This window comes from Acomys russatus, chromosome 27 (assembly GCF_903995435.1).
Source record: "Acomys russatus chromosome 27, mAcoRus1.1, whole genome shotgun sequence".
Lineage (NCBI taxonomy): Eukaryota > Metazoa > Chordata > Mammalia > Rodentia > Muridae > Acomys > Acomys russatus.
The window spans coordinates 54,019,737-54,036,633 of NC_067163.1; the positions used below are offsets into that span (position 1 = coordinate 54,019,737).

General features: G+C 42.9%; 1 protein-coding gene across 1 annotated transcript in view; it reads right to left on the bottom strand.

Annotated features, from left to right (window-relative positions):
- LOC127210047 (PH and SEC7 domain-containing protein 3-like) overlaps positions 1-16,897 on the bottom strand; it is a 114,544-nt gene that overhangs the window by 21,823 nt on the left and 75,824 nt on the right. The window contains exons 5-7 of the mRNA XM_051169740.1: positions 12,475-12,632; positions 11,303-11,447; positions 5,627-5,770 (exon numbers count right to left, since the gene is read on the bottom strand). Of these exons, the coding sequence (XP_051025697.1) occupies positions 5,627-5,770; positions 11,303-11,447; positions 12,475-12,632 (447 nt within the window). The remainder of the gene's footprint in view (positions 1-5,626; positions 5,771-11,302; positions 11,448-12,474; positions 12,633-16,897) is intronic.

A 16,897-nucleotide genomic window follows, 5' to 3' on the forward strand; every position in this document is an offset into this window, starting at 1 on the left:
TTAGTCTAAGCTGGAGTCTAATGGCTGCAGCTTTCCTAGGCTGGCATTTGCACACCAGTAGCTTTATAGTTCTGGCGTCTTGAGGGCTTCCCACAGGCATATCTCCAATGGCAACTCTGCAGAAATCTTAATCTCACATCTCCATGAGGCACTATCTTTCATGGGACTCCATGAAGAGGGTGGTGTTCTATGGCCAGTCTCTGCCCAAGTCTCCTCCAGATTCCTCTGGAATCTCACTGGAGGCAGTGATGGAGGCTCTTGCATTCTGCATACCTGCAGAGCCAGTGCCATACGGAAATTGACAAAGCGTATGGCTTATACTTTCCAGTAGTTCGGCAGTTCGGCTGTTATCAGAGGCTGCTGAAACCACACTTGTCGTGGCTGAGGGAGGCTGCACAGGGATTTGGGAAGCTGAGTTCCTACCTGGTGTGGGGATACATGCTAAGATGCTGTGGTCTCCTCTCTGGAATCTTAGTAGTCAAGCTTCTCCCGGGGCTGTGGTCTTCAGATGGCTGAAGTGGTCCTGGGGTTGCTTTCCCACTGTCCCAACGATCTCTTTTATCTGTGCTAGCCTCTCCAGTAACTAGCTGCTTGGCTGCACCTGTGTGCTCGCTCCTAAAGAAGCCTTTTCACATTTTATAGGATCATGCTGTACATTTTTGAAATAATCTTGTTCTGATTTCATTTGATGATAAGTTTGTCTTTAATTTCAGTCTTCTTTCATCTTACTGTACGTGATTGAAGATAACCAAGCCACTTCTTCAACATTTTGCTTATAAATTTCTTCTATTATCTGAGTTTATCAATTTTAACATTGGCCTTCCCTAACAGCCTAGGTTATAGAGAATTCTGCTTTGCAACTACGTACCAAGCACGGCCTTGACTCGAGGTTCTAACAGGGCTCCTCATTTGTGAGGTTTTGCGCTTCTTGAGTCTATCTACATTAGGCCAAGTTCTACTGAAGTGCTCTCTAGGAGCCATGGGGCTTACCTTAGCTTCCTTTCTCGGAGTCCTTAACGCAACCACCTTTATGTTTTATTCATGACGATACAGGCCTTTACAGCATTTGTCTCAAAACACTGCCATCCTCTACCCATTTCCCAATTCCAAAGTCACTGCCACACTTCCAGCCATTTGTTACAGAAAAAAAAAAAAAAAAAGTTTCACCAGTCTGTATTTACTATCAATCTATACAGTTATAGACAATGCCTGAGGCAGGGTAGTTTATAAAGGACAAAGATTTATGAGTCTTCACAGCATAGTACTACAGTGCAAGAAAGGAGGCAAAAGGGGACATGAGCGAGTGAGCAACAGAAGGTTGAATTCACTTGTTAGGACCTGCCACCCAACACTACTGTATTGAAGGTTAGATTTCTCACATGCGAATTTCACGTGACACTCAAACTATGTTTAAGTCAGGGTGCTGAATTCCGAAGCCCATATTCAACAAGTGAACTAATACTTGTATCTTAAAGCAACTGGCTGCAGTTTCAATAAGAGGGTTTGAGGACTCAGACACCTTCAGGCATTAGCACAGATATCAGGTAATGACACTGTGGAGCCAGCAGGAAGGAAATAGCTTTTTCCGGTTAAGTGAATTTACCCTGTAAGCAAAGCAAATGTGCTGATACACACACACACACACACACACACACACATACACACTCCATGTACATTGTGCTGCGCTCAATTTCTCAGGTGGATCTATAACCGCGTTTGTGTGCCTGAGATCAGTCCCACCTTCTGTAATCCTTCTTCAGTAAATGCCTCCCAGTCTAGCAAAGATTAAAAAATTTATATTGACACACCTTCTCCTTCGCCATCTCTCCCCTCAGGTCCAGTTCAATTTAAGAATCAGTTACCTACTGCAACCATCTTAAGGGCTGCACGAGACACATCTTGCAATAAACAATGTCTCCGTTTTCTAGTAGCTGGTTGTTTTTAAAGAAGCAAAGCCAAATATTGAGGCTGAGGAAAAGGCCGCCAAGAGGATTGAAGACTCTGTGTCTTCACGCATACGAATGCTTCTCAGCACAGCTCAGCCTATTGTGCCTTCACTGGCTGGACCTTTATGAGTGTTTATGCTAATCTACAAACCATCTGTCTTCTCTCTAGATCTTTATATACCTTGTCAGCTTGCAAAGCAATGGACACACTTTAGAACAGAATGAGAACTAAATAAAATAGAAATAATAAGCTAATGTGTACAGATGTGTGACTAGTGTGGCTATGGAAGATGCTTACTTCCCCAAACCAGGAAACTACTTAGTTTCCCTTTATTGTGGACTTGTGATGTCTAATAACCTCCTTCCGAAAGCAAGCTATCCAATGACATCCTTCTCCCAAAAAGGCCATGGCTTCAAGGTACCAACTGAGTCACGAATAAAACTGTCCGCTCTCCACCAAACATTAGTCAGAAAGAAAAGTACAGGTTCAGTTAATTACAGGCCATTCTCAGTGACATTTATTGCTCTAGGTAAAAAACAAACCTTTTCCTACAAGGCTAATATGCAAATCTCTTTGTTTTCTGTAGGTTTCTTTGTTTAAGTCGTAAGCCTACACATTTCCTAGAATTTCTAATTATTTAGAAATAATTAGAGTGAGGCCTTGCAGGAATTCTTAGCAATACAGAGAATGAATTTGGCTTGCCATGAAGAATTGTTTGTCCTCAAAGCAAACTGGGACGTAACTGAAACGCACAGGCATAGGAACACTCCTGTTGTTGTTAGCAGCAATGTAACCTTTGGCCAAAACAGAAATGCTTTTCTTCCTAAGGCTTGTGACAGTGGCAAGACCTGCTCAGAAACCAAAGGAGACACTTCTGGATGATGGCCCACCATGGAGCAAGCCGCTGAGTCAGTCCTCAGGACCTATGAAGTCTGATGATGTGACTCATCCTGGGTGAGAACGCTGGCTGGATTAACACCCTCCTCTTGTCACTGACCATCAGGGGCTCTGTGGACCTGTAGGACTTCTCTTCTCACCTGCTAATGGGATTTGCTGTCACACACACATGCATCTGTCCCTCTATACGGGACTAAAACTATGCTTTCTGAGTGCACTTCTCTCTCTGATGCTTTCTTTATACACCAGGGTAGAGTTCCACTGAGTCCTTAGCTGAGGATCAAGAACCTGGGAATATTCTAGCATCTGGGGTAGAGCTGTAAACACAATACACAAGCTGGCCAATGGCTGCCTACATTCTATTCAGGAAAGGAGTGAGCGATTCAAGGAATGTTGCTTATAAAGCAAAAGACGCCGCACAAGAGCGTCCTACAAGCACCCACAGGAGATCAGTTCTGGGGCTGAACTCACAGCACAGTAGATTCTACATGACCCATTACTTCAATTTTCATCTGAGTTAGTGAAAAACAATGACTCACTTTCCCCAGAGTCCTTTTTCATCTCACAGAAACCCTTTTTGATGACATTCACACGGTAAGTGCCCTTGGACCTTCCTCACTGACACGGGAGAATGCAGCTTGACAGACAATTCGACACACTTGGCACATGAGCCTAAGTCTGACTTTAATGAGTCAAGCCCTAGAACAGACACTTCTAACTCCTTGAGGAGGCAATGATGGCGAGACCTAATTTCCCCAAGGCTTCTCTAACTTTAGTGCTCAGGATAGGGAATTGCTGTTTCTCCCTGGGCCCCATTTTCAGGAAAAAGGGTCCCACAGGAGATCCCCACACTGGCCTCTGTCTAGCAGTGGCTACCTTCCGTGGTCTTGCAATGGCCCTACCTCCTGGGGACAGGCTCTCCTCTTCAAGAGTCAGGGGCTCAAAGCAAGGTGATGAGCGCCAGAAGCAGGGGGGGTGAGGTGTTGGCAAATTTAATTAGAAAGTGTGAAACAAAACACAAGCCCATGGCTCCCAGTTACTCCAGAAGTGTGAAGGATAATGATTGCTTTTGGAGGACTCATATTTCCTAAGAACGAACAAGCCTGCTCAAAGACGAGCTACTCATTTTTTTTTCTTTTTATTAATCTTTCAAGTCTTCTGCGAGTAAGGTTTCAGTAGGCTTTGTCAACAACCTTTCAATCTTTACCAGAAGACTTTTCCTGTGCAGTCAACTGACTGGCACAAGGACTCCTTGACCATGACGAAGAGTACTGGATGGCTCTGCCATCTGTCTTACATACAGTGCCACAGTGACGACTGAGGTAGCAACTTCTAGGACATCCTGTGTAATTCAAGTACTGGGGCCAGGCCATGTTGCCTTGGGGGCCCATGGAGTTCACTACAGACCCAAAGGCAGACTAACAAGACTGTAACATAGAGCCTCCTCATGGCGACTTCCACAGTAGATTGAGTCTGGATGCTGGGTCTAGACCAGGCTTTTTATAGGAGCGATTTGCGCCTTACCAAAAAGAACTCACAAAAATGAAAATTATACGAAGGACATTGCAGGCAGACGTAGCCCAATGAAGGAATGCATACGTGACTGGAGTGAGAAGGGGGAAGAAATGTTACCACGGCATGTGGGGAGAGTTACAGTCTTAGAGAAGAGAGAAAGGCAAAGAGTCTCACTTTATTAGAAGGCAAATGGGAGGGTGTAAGAGCTGGGACAGGTGACACTTATCAATCAGCTTGACCCTCAGAACGAAACAGGAAAGGACATGGATGAATTGAAGGAAGGAAAGACAGCAGGAGGCAACTGCTAGTCTTATGTGAGAGATAAGGCAGCCCGGACTGGCACAGAGGAGGCACCCAGGCGGTGGCTGCGCTGAAGAGGGTCCAGGGTGGAGCACTGCAAAAACAGGATCAGGCTTTGCGTGCTCTGATGCCTCCAGTTTTAATCCTGAGTAAGAAACATCACACAGTGTGGGAATGAGGAAGAATGAAGGTCACAGAAGTGACTTGAAGTGCAATGAGTTACAGCAAACTTTTAGGACAGAAGAGTGTGTGGGGAAAAAAAAATCATGACACATCCATATCCCCGCCCTCATTTTTAATAGAAAAAGATAGTTTAAGGATGGGAAGGTGGCTCTCAGCAGGGAGAGCTAGAGGAGACTGGCTTTGCTTTGTGGGAAACCTTAGGCAAAGGGCACACTAGGGAAGGGTGATTTCGGCTTGGTTTTGAATCTGCAGCCTCTCTTATCATCACACTGGCAACACCAGATGAATGAGCCAAGATGCAATTCACCCATCTCCTTCTGGAAAGCAGGGGTGGGGGGCAGCGGTAGAGGAAAGCGGACGGATGTCACCTGGCAGCAAGGGTGTGCAGGAAGGAGCAGGTGCTGCCTCTCACCCCGCAGCTCCTTTCCTCCAATGTATTTTATTTTGACCTAAACTCTGTTGGAGGAAACAGAGGGTCAGAGAAAGCATCTGTTCTCCCTGGCACACTGCCTCTACTGTTGTCCTCTTTTCACCCTCATCACAGGTGCACGCCTTTTGGGCTCGGAGGCTGTTTGTTTGCAGCGAATAAACTGGCCATCACTTTGATATTTACTTGGTGCTTAAATAAAAGTTACAAACCTGAGGGGCCACCAAGGCTCCTGTCGTATCAGGACAGCCTAAGTTGGAGCCAGGGAAGGCAAGCTCAGTACCACGACTGTTGCGAGGTGTTTGCTTCACAGACAGGTCATAAAACCAGCCTTAGTGATGTCTAGCCTCATCATACCTCAAACTCCAGATAGTGATCTTTGAGCTTGTACTCATCGACATCCTTGGCTTTCACCTTCTTGTCTGGGGGATAGGAGCGATGCTCGGCCAGCTCAGCGGTGATCTGCTTCAGCTTGCTTTCATGGGATTTCAGCTGTTCCTCCTGCAGGAAATTAGGAAGCCATTCAATGTGCAGAAAACAAGCAAGGAGAAACACAGGACGCCTGTAAAGATCCTTTCTGCCTGATGACTTCAATTTATCAAAATAGTCCAAGGAGCCTTTGGCCCTAAGTCCTTCCAACTTTTTTAGGCCAATGTTGGTATACTCCTTTTTAAGGTGTCAACAGAGACTAATATCACTGGGCAGTCTCTTGTCACAAAGCCATACCATTTCATTTCTGAGCCCTTTACCCGCTCTACTTGTCACCAAGTGGGGAGCAGATCTCTTTGGAGAAACCCTGACAAGCAAGTTACAAGCCGACCAGTTAAGGTGCCTCTCCTGAGAGTCACGTGACATGGGTTCTCCTTTCATGGCCACTCGGCAGTGCTCTTAGCTCCCCCCCCCTGTCTATCACAATGGACACTTATCTGCATAATGTTTTCCTTTGGTGGGAGAAATTGTGCTAGGAAGAAATCTTTTATGAAACCGAAGTGCTGATGAAATTCTCCCCTGGAGCAGCAGAGGTTCTCACTTGCTTCAACTTTATTGACCCAAAGTAGTCATTCAGTGAAACACAGAGTAATTACTGCTCCAATGGCATTAGCCCACACACCAGGCACTGACACAAAATAATCACTCCTGTGTCTAAGGCTTTCCATTCCTGACACCATTTATATCAACTCAGTAAAACCCTTCCTAAAGAGATGTGCTGCTGACCTCTCTCATACATGTTGCTTTCTCTCTTTTCTTTCTTTTTTCCTTCCTTTCTTTTTTTCTGAGACAAGATCTCTCTCAGTAGAGTAGGTTGGCTTTGGAACTCATTTATTGCCCTCCTGCCTCCGCCTCATGAGTGCTGGGTTTACAGACCCATAATACATATCCAGCAGCTTAAAACATGCTTGAAACAAAAGATATTTTAATTCTTTGGCATACCTAAAACAGTGTAGCTACTTAGCATTTTGTTATTCTATGAAAACTTGCTCAAAACCTTGAGTAGTTTTACATATGCGGTATAAAATAAATGGATGGAAGATGAAAGAGAATTAAAATAAATTTTATATAACAGAAGCATAATTTTATATTATAAAATTTGTACAGCAGAATAGAGAAAATTAATAATTACAGATGCTAAATTTAAGACTATGCAATGATTTCAGTAAAGAGTTACCCAGAAGCATGAGTCATATGCAGTATCCTAGGGTCCTCTAAAATAGTAACATTTCTAGAGCCAAAAGAAAATACCTGCAAGTTTAAGATTATCAAATAAAAAACAAATAATGAGAAGAAAAAGAAATGTGTGCAAAAAAGGACCACACATTGAAGGATGAAAATAGGACCACATTCATTTGAAGAACCAAGCATAGCAAAATACCCAAAAGTAGTTCTGGCAGAGTATGGCGGCGCAGAGAGAAATATAGCTAAGATTACGGAAAACCATCATCTGCTCACTGATAATGCCAAAAGCCAAGGCGAACTCTTCTCATTCATCTACTATGTTCTGTCAAGGAGTATACAGACCATGTTACAGAGAGATACCTTTCTAAAGCTCATATGCTAACGCCCTAACCCCTAAGCACCTATACTTGAAGATGGAGCCTCATTAAGGCTGGTGAGGTCACTAGAAAGCTTGACCTCTCTGTGTGCCTGCTATCCACCACAGGAAAACTAGACGTACAAGCATAAAGAACAGCAAGCCTATGCAGCCCAAAGGGAGGTATTTCAGACTAAGACACAACTGGCACCCTGACCGTGTGTCTCCAGGCTTTTTCAAGACAGGGTTTCTCTATGGAGAAACACGGGTACATGGAGAACACTATATGAGCTCACTTATATGTGAAATACCCAAACATCAAACCCCATGATACTAGACAGTGGAATGGTGGCTGTGTAACCCAGTGGTTGGGGGACTGGGGAGATGGTCAAGGATCAAAATTATCAGGCATGAAGAATAAATTCAAGAATTCTGCGGTGAACCAAGACAACTATAATTACTAATAGTGTGATACATATTTCAAAATTGCTAGAAACGATGCCAAATGTTCGTGCCACCAAGTGGCACGTACATCAATTAGCTCGACTAAGCACTGCACAACGAATGCATCCTATAAAATCACACTGTACCCATAAATATAGACACTTCTTATTTGTCAACCAAAATTTATTTTTTTTTATTTTATTTATTTATTTTTTTTTAATTTATTCTTGTTACATCTCAATGTTTATCCCATCCCTTGTATCCTCCCATTCCTCCCCCCCCCATTTTCCCATTATTCCCCTCCCCTATGACTGTTCCTGAGGGGGATTACGTCCCCCTATATATTCTCATAGGGTATCAAGTCTCTTCTTGGCTACTTGCTGTCCTTCCTCTGAGTGCCACCAGGTCTCCCCCTCCAGGGGACATGGTCAATTGTGAGGCACCAGAGTATGTGAGAAAGTCGTATCACACTCTCCACTCAACTGTGGAGAATATTTAAAAATTTAAAATGAGATTTTCACTTTCTCTTACCTAACAGTACTTCTATTTTGAAAGGCATTTCATGGTTTGATTTTTAAACTTAATTAACTGAAATACTGCCTTAGGCTGGCCTTGAAGCAGTTTTCCTGACTCAGCCATCCAAGTAGCCGAATTATACATGTGTCCAGTGCGCCTGGGCTTTATTTAACTTTTCCTAGTTGTATCAACAGTACACACTTGGCAAGGTTCAGCATGACATTTTAATACATAACTGTGTGTTGGGGTGAGGTGTATAGTTCTGAACAGCGAGGAAGGCTACTACAAGGGAGTATACTTTGGGCATACCACACACACCCCAGGGTCTTCTCAGTGGGCCCTTAGCACTCCTACACTCAGTCAAACCAGAGGATAGATAGAGTGAAGAGTGAAATGAGTTGTAGCTCAGTCGTAGGCTCCCTGCCTAGCATGCTCTGGGTTCAATACCTACCGACCACCTAGTTAAGAGGCGGATACTCCACTGTGAAAAGTGAGCACAGGCCTCTGGTTTCCATGCAGTGTTCACCTTGCGGCTTGCTCCCAGTAAATGGGTAGCATTCACTATCTAATGATTATCCATTTCAAACTTTTACAAGAAAACGATTGGAATTCAAAGACAATAGGACAGGAACTGTATGTGACACGGGTGTCCAGAAGTGGCGAAAGGCCTAAGGAAGAGTGCCACCGTCATCAGTCTACACGCCAGCTACCTTTCGTTCTAGCCAGCTATCTGCACATCGGAGACACACATGCACAACTCCTGGCTCAGCCTGAGTCTTAATCCTCACATAGGTCTGCAAACTGGGCCTTGTGGTACAAGTCTTAGCTCATTCTGGGCACACATCAAACCTCAAAACAGCTGCTTTGATGGGGATAAGAGGTCACCCTCAATAGACTAAAAGGTGTGTGTGTGTGGAGGCATGATGCTTGGTTTGGACGGCTACATCAGCAGGAGGTGGGGGAAAACTTTAAAATTTCGAAGTAGTCTCTCCACCCCCAACAGAAGAAAAATGTACTCTGGCAGCACTGCAACGGAGAAGGTGACTCCTACACAGCAGGGCTGTTCAGGAAGAGCTGTGCCACACTGGCAGCAATCAGTCTTAATAATCCGGGCTAGCATGTTTTGGAGGAAAGACAAGAACAAATTAAAGACAAGCTCCGAAATGGCAGGATAACGAACAAATGTGCCTTAAAGTACCCAGCACTCTTAACTGGACCTTTAATTTTCCTAACACTCCTTATCTTCCCAAGAGAGCACTCACCTTGTGGTTGTATACTTTAAAAATTCAAATTACTCAAGAGCCTCAGGCATCCAGGGAGGCCACAGCCAGACTGAGGTCTTCGAGCTGATGAAGCTCAGATTTACAGTCTCTGGGAAAAGCAATGGTGCTCAATGGGAGAGGATGAACTTTAACTCTGGAGAAGATCTGACAATGTTTCACTAAACATACTTAATAGGTATGAAAATTAAATGCCACTCTTCCCTGATCCTTGGGCCTTTCTATCCTTAATACTTTGTAAGTAGGACAATGAATTATACAGTACAATGCTTATATAGTAAATATCGTTAAGTTACAAAAGAACAAAACCTAAGCTAAACCAAAACAACAACAACAACAAAAACAACCAAAACCACACCATACAATCTTTCCTGAAGCTACAGGTGTTTTCTTGCTAGCTTCGTTATAACTATGAATATATCTCTGCCCATTCCTTTCCTCTCCATCTTCATCATCACAGAAGACCAGCATGGATACACCTCCCATCACGCCAGCCAAAATGCTCTCACCAAGTTTCCCAATGACCTCTCTGCCACCTAGTAGATTTTTTTGTTTTTATCCGACTTTCCTTCTTCTTTTCTTTCCTTTTCTTATTGGTGTTTTCATTTTCTCACTTTACATCCTGATCGCGGTCCCCTCCCTCCTCCCTTCCTGGTCCTGCCTTCCCACTCTTTTCTCCTCCTCCCTCCCCCCCCCTTCCCCCTCTTCCCTTCTCCTTAGAAAATGGAGCCCCAACGCCCTCATACCAACATTCCCCATTACATCACGACTAACTGCATCCTCTTCTGCTGAGGCCAGACAAGCAGCCCAGCTTGGAGCAAGTGATGCCCAAGCAGGCAACAGAGTCCATGTCAGAGCCAGCCCCGATGCTATCCCTTATGTCACGCCTCACATAAAGCTTGGCCTCCTTTAAGCTTCCTCTTAGGTCTCTCACGTCTCCTCTTTCACCCAGCTATCCTGTCGTTTGTGGCAGGTAGCATTCTGGACTAATGCTTATCCTAAGTCCATCAAAGTGAGTTACAAGTTACTTGTTTCTTGAGGCAGTGTCTAGCCCATCATAGATAAAATTACTTCTATCGTGAGAAACAAGTGTTTCATGAAGACAGCAGAATAACTTCCAAAATCCTCTACTGGCCAACGGCAGTGGGGCCATTGCAGCCATGTGTAGTGTTAGCAGGGCCTCAGAGGACAGCTCTGAGGAGGAGAGAGTATGGTAACCTGGTTTTGATTCATCTAACAAGTTTATGTAAATGACCGTGGCACAGAGTTTGCTGGAGCCTAATGTTCCCACCTCTTCCCCGAGGGCGAGGAGTTAAACTGATATTACCTGTGTCTCACTCGACAGTGAGAAGGGAATGATGGGAACATTTTTATATTCCTCAGTAAAACACCCAGAAAAAGCAAAGCAATGGATAAAGGGCAACCGCCCCCCCCCCCAAAAAAAACCAAACAAACCAAAAAACAACAACAACCACCACCACCACAACAAAAAAACATCATTAGCAAGCCGGGATACTGTCCCAACCCTAGGTCACAGAACAGAAAAACAGGCTTGGTAAATAAGAAAGCACGCAAAGGGGTTTGAGGTGCAGAAGCTGGAGCAGGGCACACTGCGCATGCCCCACTCAGCGACTCACTCTTCCAAGGCCTATCTTACATGGCAGACCAAAACATGCGGAACCTTCCAATACTGAAAATTAGTTACTACTAACATCACCACGAGGCGTGTTTTCCTACCTACAGAGCATGAATGCAGCGGCTTACCTGGGACAACTTTGTTGTGGTGGCTGGCAGAAGTGGGCGGCTAAACTTCTTCTGAGAGCCAATGGCTGCTGGGAATGGTGGTGCAGAAAAGACGGCCGCCACACAGTTAATTTTGCTTATCCACCCTTGCATTTCCTCAGGACTCCTATGAGAGGAAGGGATGTGCACGTTAGCACAGGGCCGCATCTAGGCAGACTACGCCTTGCCTTTCACTTATTACTGATTTTAAGTGGAACATTAAGATAGTTTATTCTAGCACTCGGGAGGCAGAGGCAGGCGTATCGCTGTGTGTTCGAGGCCAGCCTGGTCTACAAAGTGAGTCCAGGATGGTCAAGGCTACACAGAGAGACCCTGTCTCGAAAAAAACAAACAAACAACAACAACAACAAAAAACCACAAAAAACAAAAAAAGGAAAGATGGTTTATTCTAGTTTAACACTTCACTGGTTTGTCGGAGGTTAACATTCTCAACAGGACTCACTATGGGAACTAAAGATTACAGCCATTATTGTCATCACAGAACAAGGCTGTGGCTCTCTCTGTAAGAGACATAGAAAAAACAGGCTATATGCTCTGTAAGTCTCCACTTTTTCTTCAGAGGTAGTCTAGTCCAAAATTAGTATTAAAATTAACTCTTCTCTTTTAGCCCCAAATTTTACTTTAAAAATTATCTCAGGCACACAGTGAAAAGAAGTACAAAAAGGCACACCTGACCACTGTGGAAAAGAACTGGAGTGTTTCCTCAAATATCAACTACACAGTTACAACCCAGCAACTCTAATCCTAGGTAGGTGTACAAGGCAAATGGAACAGTGACACACAAATGTTTGTGTCATCATTCTTTTAAAAATATTATTAGTTACAAGTATGGTGTGTGAGTGTGTGTGTGTGTGTGTGTGTGTGTGTGTGTGCGCACACACACACACACACACACACACACACACACACACACACACTAAACCATGAGTATAGAGATCAGAGTTGCTTCTCTCCTTCCACCTTTACCTAGAGAAGGAGGAAGAAGAGGAGGAGGAAGAAAAAGAAGAAAAAGAAAGGGGAGGAGCAGGAGGAATGGGGTGGTAACAGGAGGAGGAGGGTAACAGGACAAAGAGGAGGAGGGGGAAAATCAGAAGAAGATCAAGACCAAATAAGAACAAAGCTACCAAACATACTGGGTTTGGAAAAGCAAGACCCTCCAGTCTGCAGTCTTGAGTTTAAACACGTTTGGTTTCTTCTCGTAGTCCGTGGCCTTGGACGCTAAAGCATGGTGCACACTCACTGCGTTTTTCAAGTCCTCTTCAGACAAAGCCTTCTCTGGCTTGTATTCATCCTGCACATGGATATAAAGAAAAGTACAAGGGCATGACCATGAGGCAAGTTTTCTGCATCTGAAATTAAAGGAAAACTTTTTAGAAACTCCATGGAAAAAGTAAAATGGGGACTACAAACTCTTGAAAACTTTGTAAACTTTAAATAGAATATTGCAATTTTTAGCAATGTGCAATGAAACAATGCATGTACAAAAAGGTGGGTTTTTTTTGTTGTTTTGTTTTGTTTTGTTTTTTTTGTAAAGCCAATATATAGCAATTAAGACATACACATCACAGGGACCTGCAACATGGCCAGGTCCAACAGGTACTGTGAGCTCAAACAATGGGCACATGCAGACGCTTGCAGCCACCATCAACAGGCACACAGGCCGCCTCTGAGACCTCTATCTGAACACACTACATTTTCCTGAGGCCATCCTTTGAGGTGGTTAATACTATCAAAAGAAAAAAGGAACAATGAAATACAGTAATTTCTCTAGCTCTTCTGATGAGAACAAAGGGAAGATCACCTTAAGATAAAGCTTGCCTTAATTTTCCTAAATAGGTATAAAATACATAAGAAGGTGTCATGAATGCACAATTTTAATTTTTGACAATAGCTATATAGCTCAGAGTTTTAAAAAAGGTTCCTTTGTATGGCTACCACCCAAACATGACAGCCAAAATAAAAACTTCACTAGTAGAATAATAATCAGAATTTAAAATAGGGGTTTCGATTATTTCTAGTAGTTACTGGCTTCACTGGAATAAATAGAGAATAAAAGCAATGATTTTAAGAAAAAACCCCAAAACAATCAAACAACAACAACCAAAAACTACCTATCTGCTGCTTATGGGACAAGCTGTGACAGTACCTATTTCTGGAGTTTAGGTTACATTTCTCATATATCATCAAAAACAAGATGTTGACTAAACTTATGTTTTTCCTATAAAGAGAAAACACACAAACACACACACACACACACACACACACACACACACACACACACACTCACCCTATCACTTTCTAGCTCATGGTAAACACATGAAATAAAGAATGTTAATGTTCTCATTTAAGCTGGGTTTCCCTCCCCCAAGTTTTTAGAAAAACAATTAGTACTTTCTCCCATGTTGCCCTGTTTTTCACCACTACTATTCAAAACTCAAACAATTCAAACATACTGATGCCTGGAAATTATTCAAAATGAAAGAACGAGACAAGCTGAAATGGTAACCTTTAATGATCCCTGTCAGCATCAAGCTGACCATGAAGTAAATACCAGGAACAATATAATGGGTTCCCACATCCACAATATTAAACAGCAACTTCCAGAATGACAGTGCAATGACTCTTGCTTTATTAAGGCTCTGACATCCTGATTTGCTGCTGACAGAGTCTTGGGGGCAAGGTAAGATGAACAAACGCCAAGGAAAGGAGAATGTTAAGAGTAAACTCTACACTTTAAAGCATGCATTCTAGAATGAGTCCCATCAGTGCACGTAACTGCAATCCAGCTATGCGAAGAGGTTTCTCTTGCACTGTTGAAAAGGCTTCTCTCAGAGACTTGGCATTCTAAAATCTGTGACTCTCTCTCCACATGACATATTTTTGAGTAGGAGTTTCAAGGAGAGGTAGCCTGAGTACAAAGTCCCCTCTCGCTTCGGCACTGTGAGGTAGCGTAAGTCAGTGTGCATGGCCCTTTACCTAACAGTCTCTCTGTTTCCAAATAGGAAGCTGAGGGGAGAGAGCAGGGCGGGGGATGGGGTGTGGGTGGGTCAGTACTGAAGTGATCCCGAGATTGATACACGCCCCCATTCTCACCTATGTGTCTTCCCAGCACACGCGGGACCGGCCTGCTGATATGTCAGTCCACAACACACATGAACCTCCTTAAAGGAGTTAAAGCTCCTAAACTCAGGCTTTACTCTCATTTTTTTCTGAGTTTCCTTCTTTTTTATATGTAATCTCTTAAGATAACTATTACTTGTATTTTTCACCTTTCTCATTTCTTGGTCTTCTGAGTGAGATTTACCATGTTGCTCTGTCCTGTCTATAGATCACTAAAGAGAGAGTGCAGCCTTGTCCTTACGGTAATCTCCTTGCTCCTGCCTCCACAGCACAGAGATCAGAGTTGTGTCCCACCATTTTTCTTCTTTAGTTAAGCAGGAATTCAAGGCTATAATTTTTGAGTATGAGTTATACAGTGTAACAGTTTAGGAATAGGTTGTGTCTTTTGCTGATGTCTAGGTAGTCTAGAGTTTCACTTTTGTATATGTTCTTTTATATCTCAGTAATAGAATGTGCCCAAAGCTTTAGTTACTTGTCAGCTGATATTTTTATAGGTTTATGAGCAGAGAATGTGGTCTATTATGTTTATTTTTCATCCAAAATTATTAAGGGTATTCATGCTCCCGAACGCATGGTGATTTTTGCTTATGCTCCTTCTGCTCTCCTTGGAAAGGGACATTATTTATTAGATGGGTAGGTTCTGTAATCAGGCATTGATAAGTCTCTTCTCATCCTTGCATGTTTCCTACTGTCCATCATCCACTCATTGCAGAGATGCGAGCGTTCCCTCCATTCTTAATCGTTTTCCCTTTCACAAGTTGGGGGCTACACAGCTTGGTGCATTTAGGCTTTAAGTATTATCACTCTTAAAACTATGTGCTACCTATCAATCTTGACTATTCTTTCTATCAACTTTTGCATTTAGTCATATAAGATGGAAATTTCAATAAATATCTTCCAGGTAAATGTTTATTTCTTTTAAATTCCTCACACATATCACAAAAACTTTGAAATCATTTTATTTTCCCTTTCTTGTTTTCACTAATTCCAAATTTGGCCAGAATACTTTAGTATTGCTTATTTTTGAAATCTTCCTAACATATATTTAATATGAATTTTTGTCTCAAGAAGCCTTATTTTGCCTTACATGTTGCTATTTTCTCTCCTTGTTCTTTTGAATTTGATTGTGTTCCGTGGTTCACTGCTTATTTGCTTTATTTTTTTGTTTTGCCTTGATCTCTCTATCCTTTTTTTTTGCATTGTAGTAGTTTTTTATTTATTATTAATTTACTTTTAATTTATATATTCACTTTACATCCCGATTGTAGCCCCCTCTCTTCTCTCTTCCTGCTCTCCCCTCCCACTATTCTTATCTTTTCATCTTTTATGTATTTTCTTCATGTGGTTCATATACTCTAATTCTACTCAAGTATCTTTCAGGATATTTTTCACAGGTCTAGAACTGGATATAGAATTTCAGTTGCCATCCTTTCTACTAATTTTCTTTACAGGCTGCAGGTGCTTTTTTCCCACCCAGTTTCCCATATAATAGAGTCGAATGGCATTCCGATTCTTTATGTTGTATACAGTGTATGTGTGTGTACATGTGTGTATAAATATACTAGGCACAGGTGTAGAGACCAGAGGTCAAGGCTGGTGTGTTTCTCAACCACTCTGTACCTTATATTTTGAAGGTAAAGTCTCTCACTGAATTTGAGGCTCACCAACTCAGCTAGGCTGGCTGGCTTGTAAGTCCCCGGGGTCCTCCTGTCCACCAATCCCTAAGTTTCTGCACTGAGGTTACAGGAGCATGCTTCCATCCTGGCTTTGTTTGTTGCTGCTGCTGCTGCTGGTGTGTGTGTGTGTGTGTGTGTGTGTGTGTGTGTGTGTGTGTGTGTGTGTGTGCGCGCGCGTGTGCGCGCGCCGGGGATCTGAACTCTGGTCTTCCTTCACACTTGAACAGCAAACACTTTGCACACTAAGCCAGTTCTTTTATCCTCATATAAACTTCTTCCCCCCCCTATATCTTGTACCAGGAATCGCATAACCTTTTCTCTTTATTCATGGCAATTCAGTAGTCTGTGCTTAGCTGTTCCTTACCTTTTCATCTGTCTACTCTGAAAGATACAAAATCTCACTGATGCACTTCTATGAGGTCACTGAGATGTCGGGCTAACTATCACTGCAGGTAAACAGCACAGCTGCTATCTTAATGGTTGTACCAGGGATTTAAGGTTTCCAGCTGGGGATGTACTCAGTACTAACTGACAATTCATGTATATCCCGTGGAAATCTCTTGATTCTATGCTGCCAAATCGACATAAAACCGGCAACTTACTGTGGTTCAAAACATGGGCATCTAGAATTCGAGCTTGTATATTACTTACCTGGTTCTGATATTTAAACTTTGTGACCTTAGATGAGTTAAACTCATTGACGTTACAAATTAGTGAAATACTTCTGTCAATAGAGATGATATCTTCAGTTTGTTCTTTA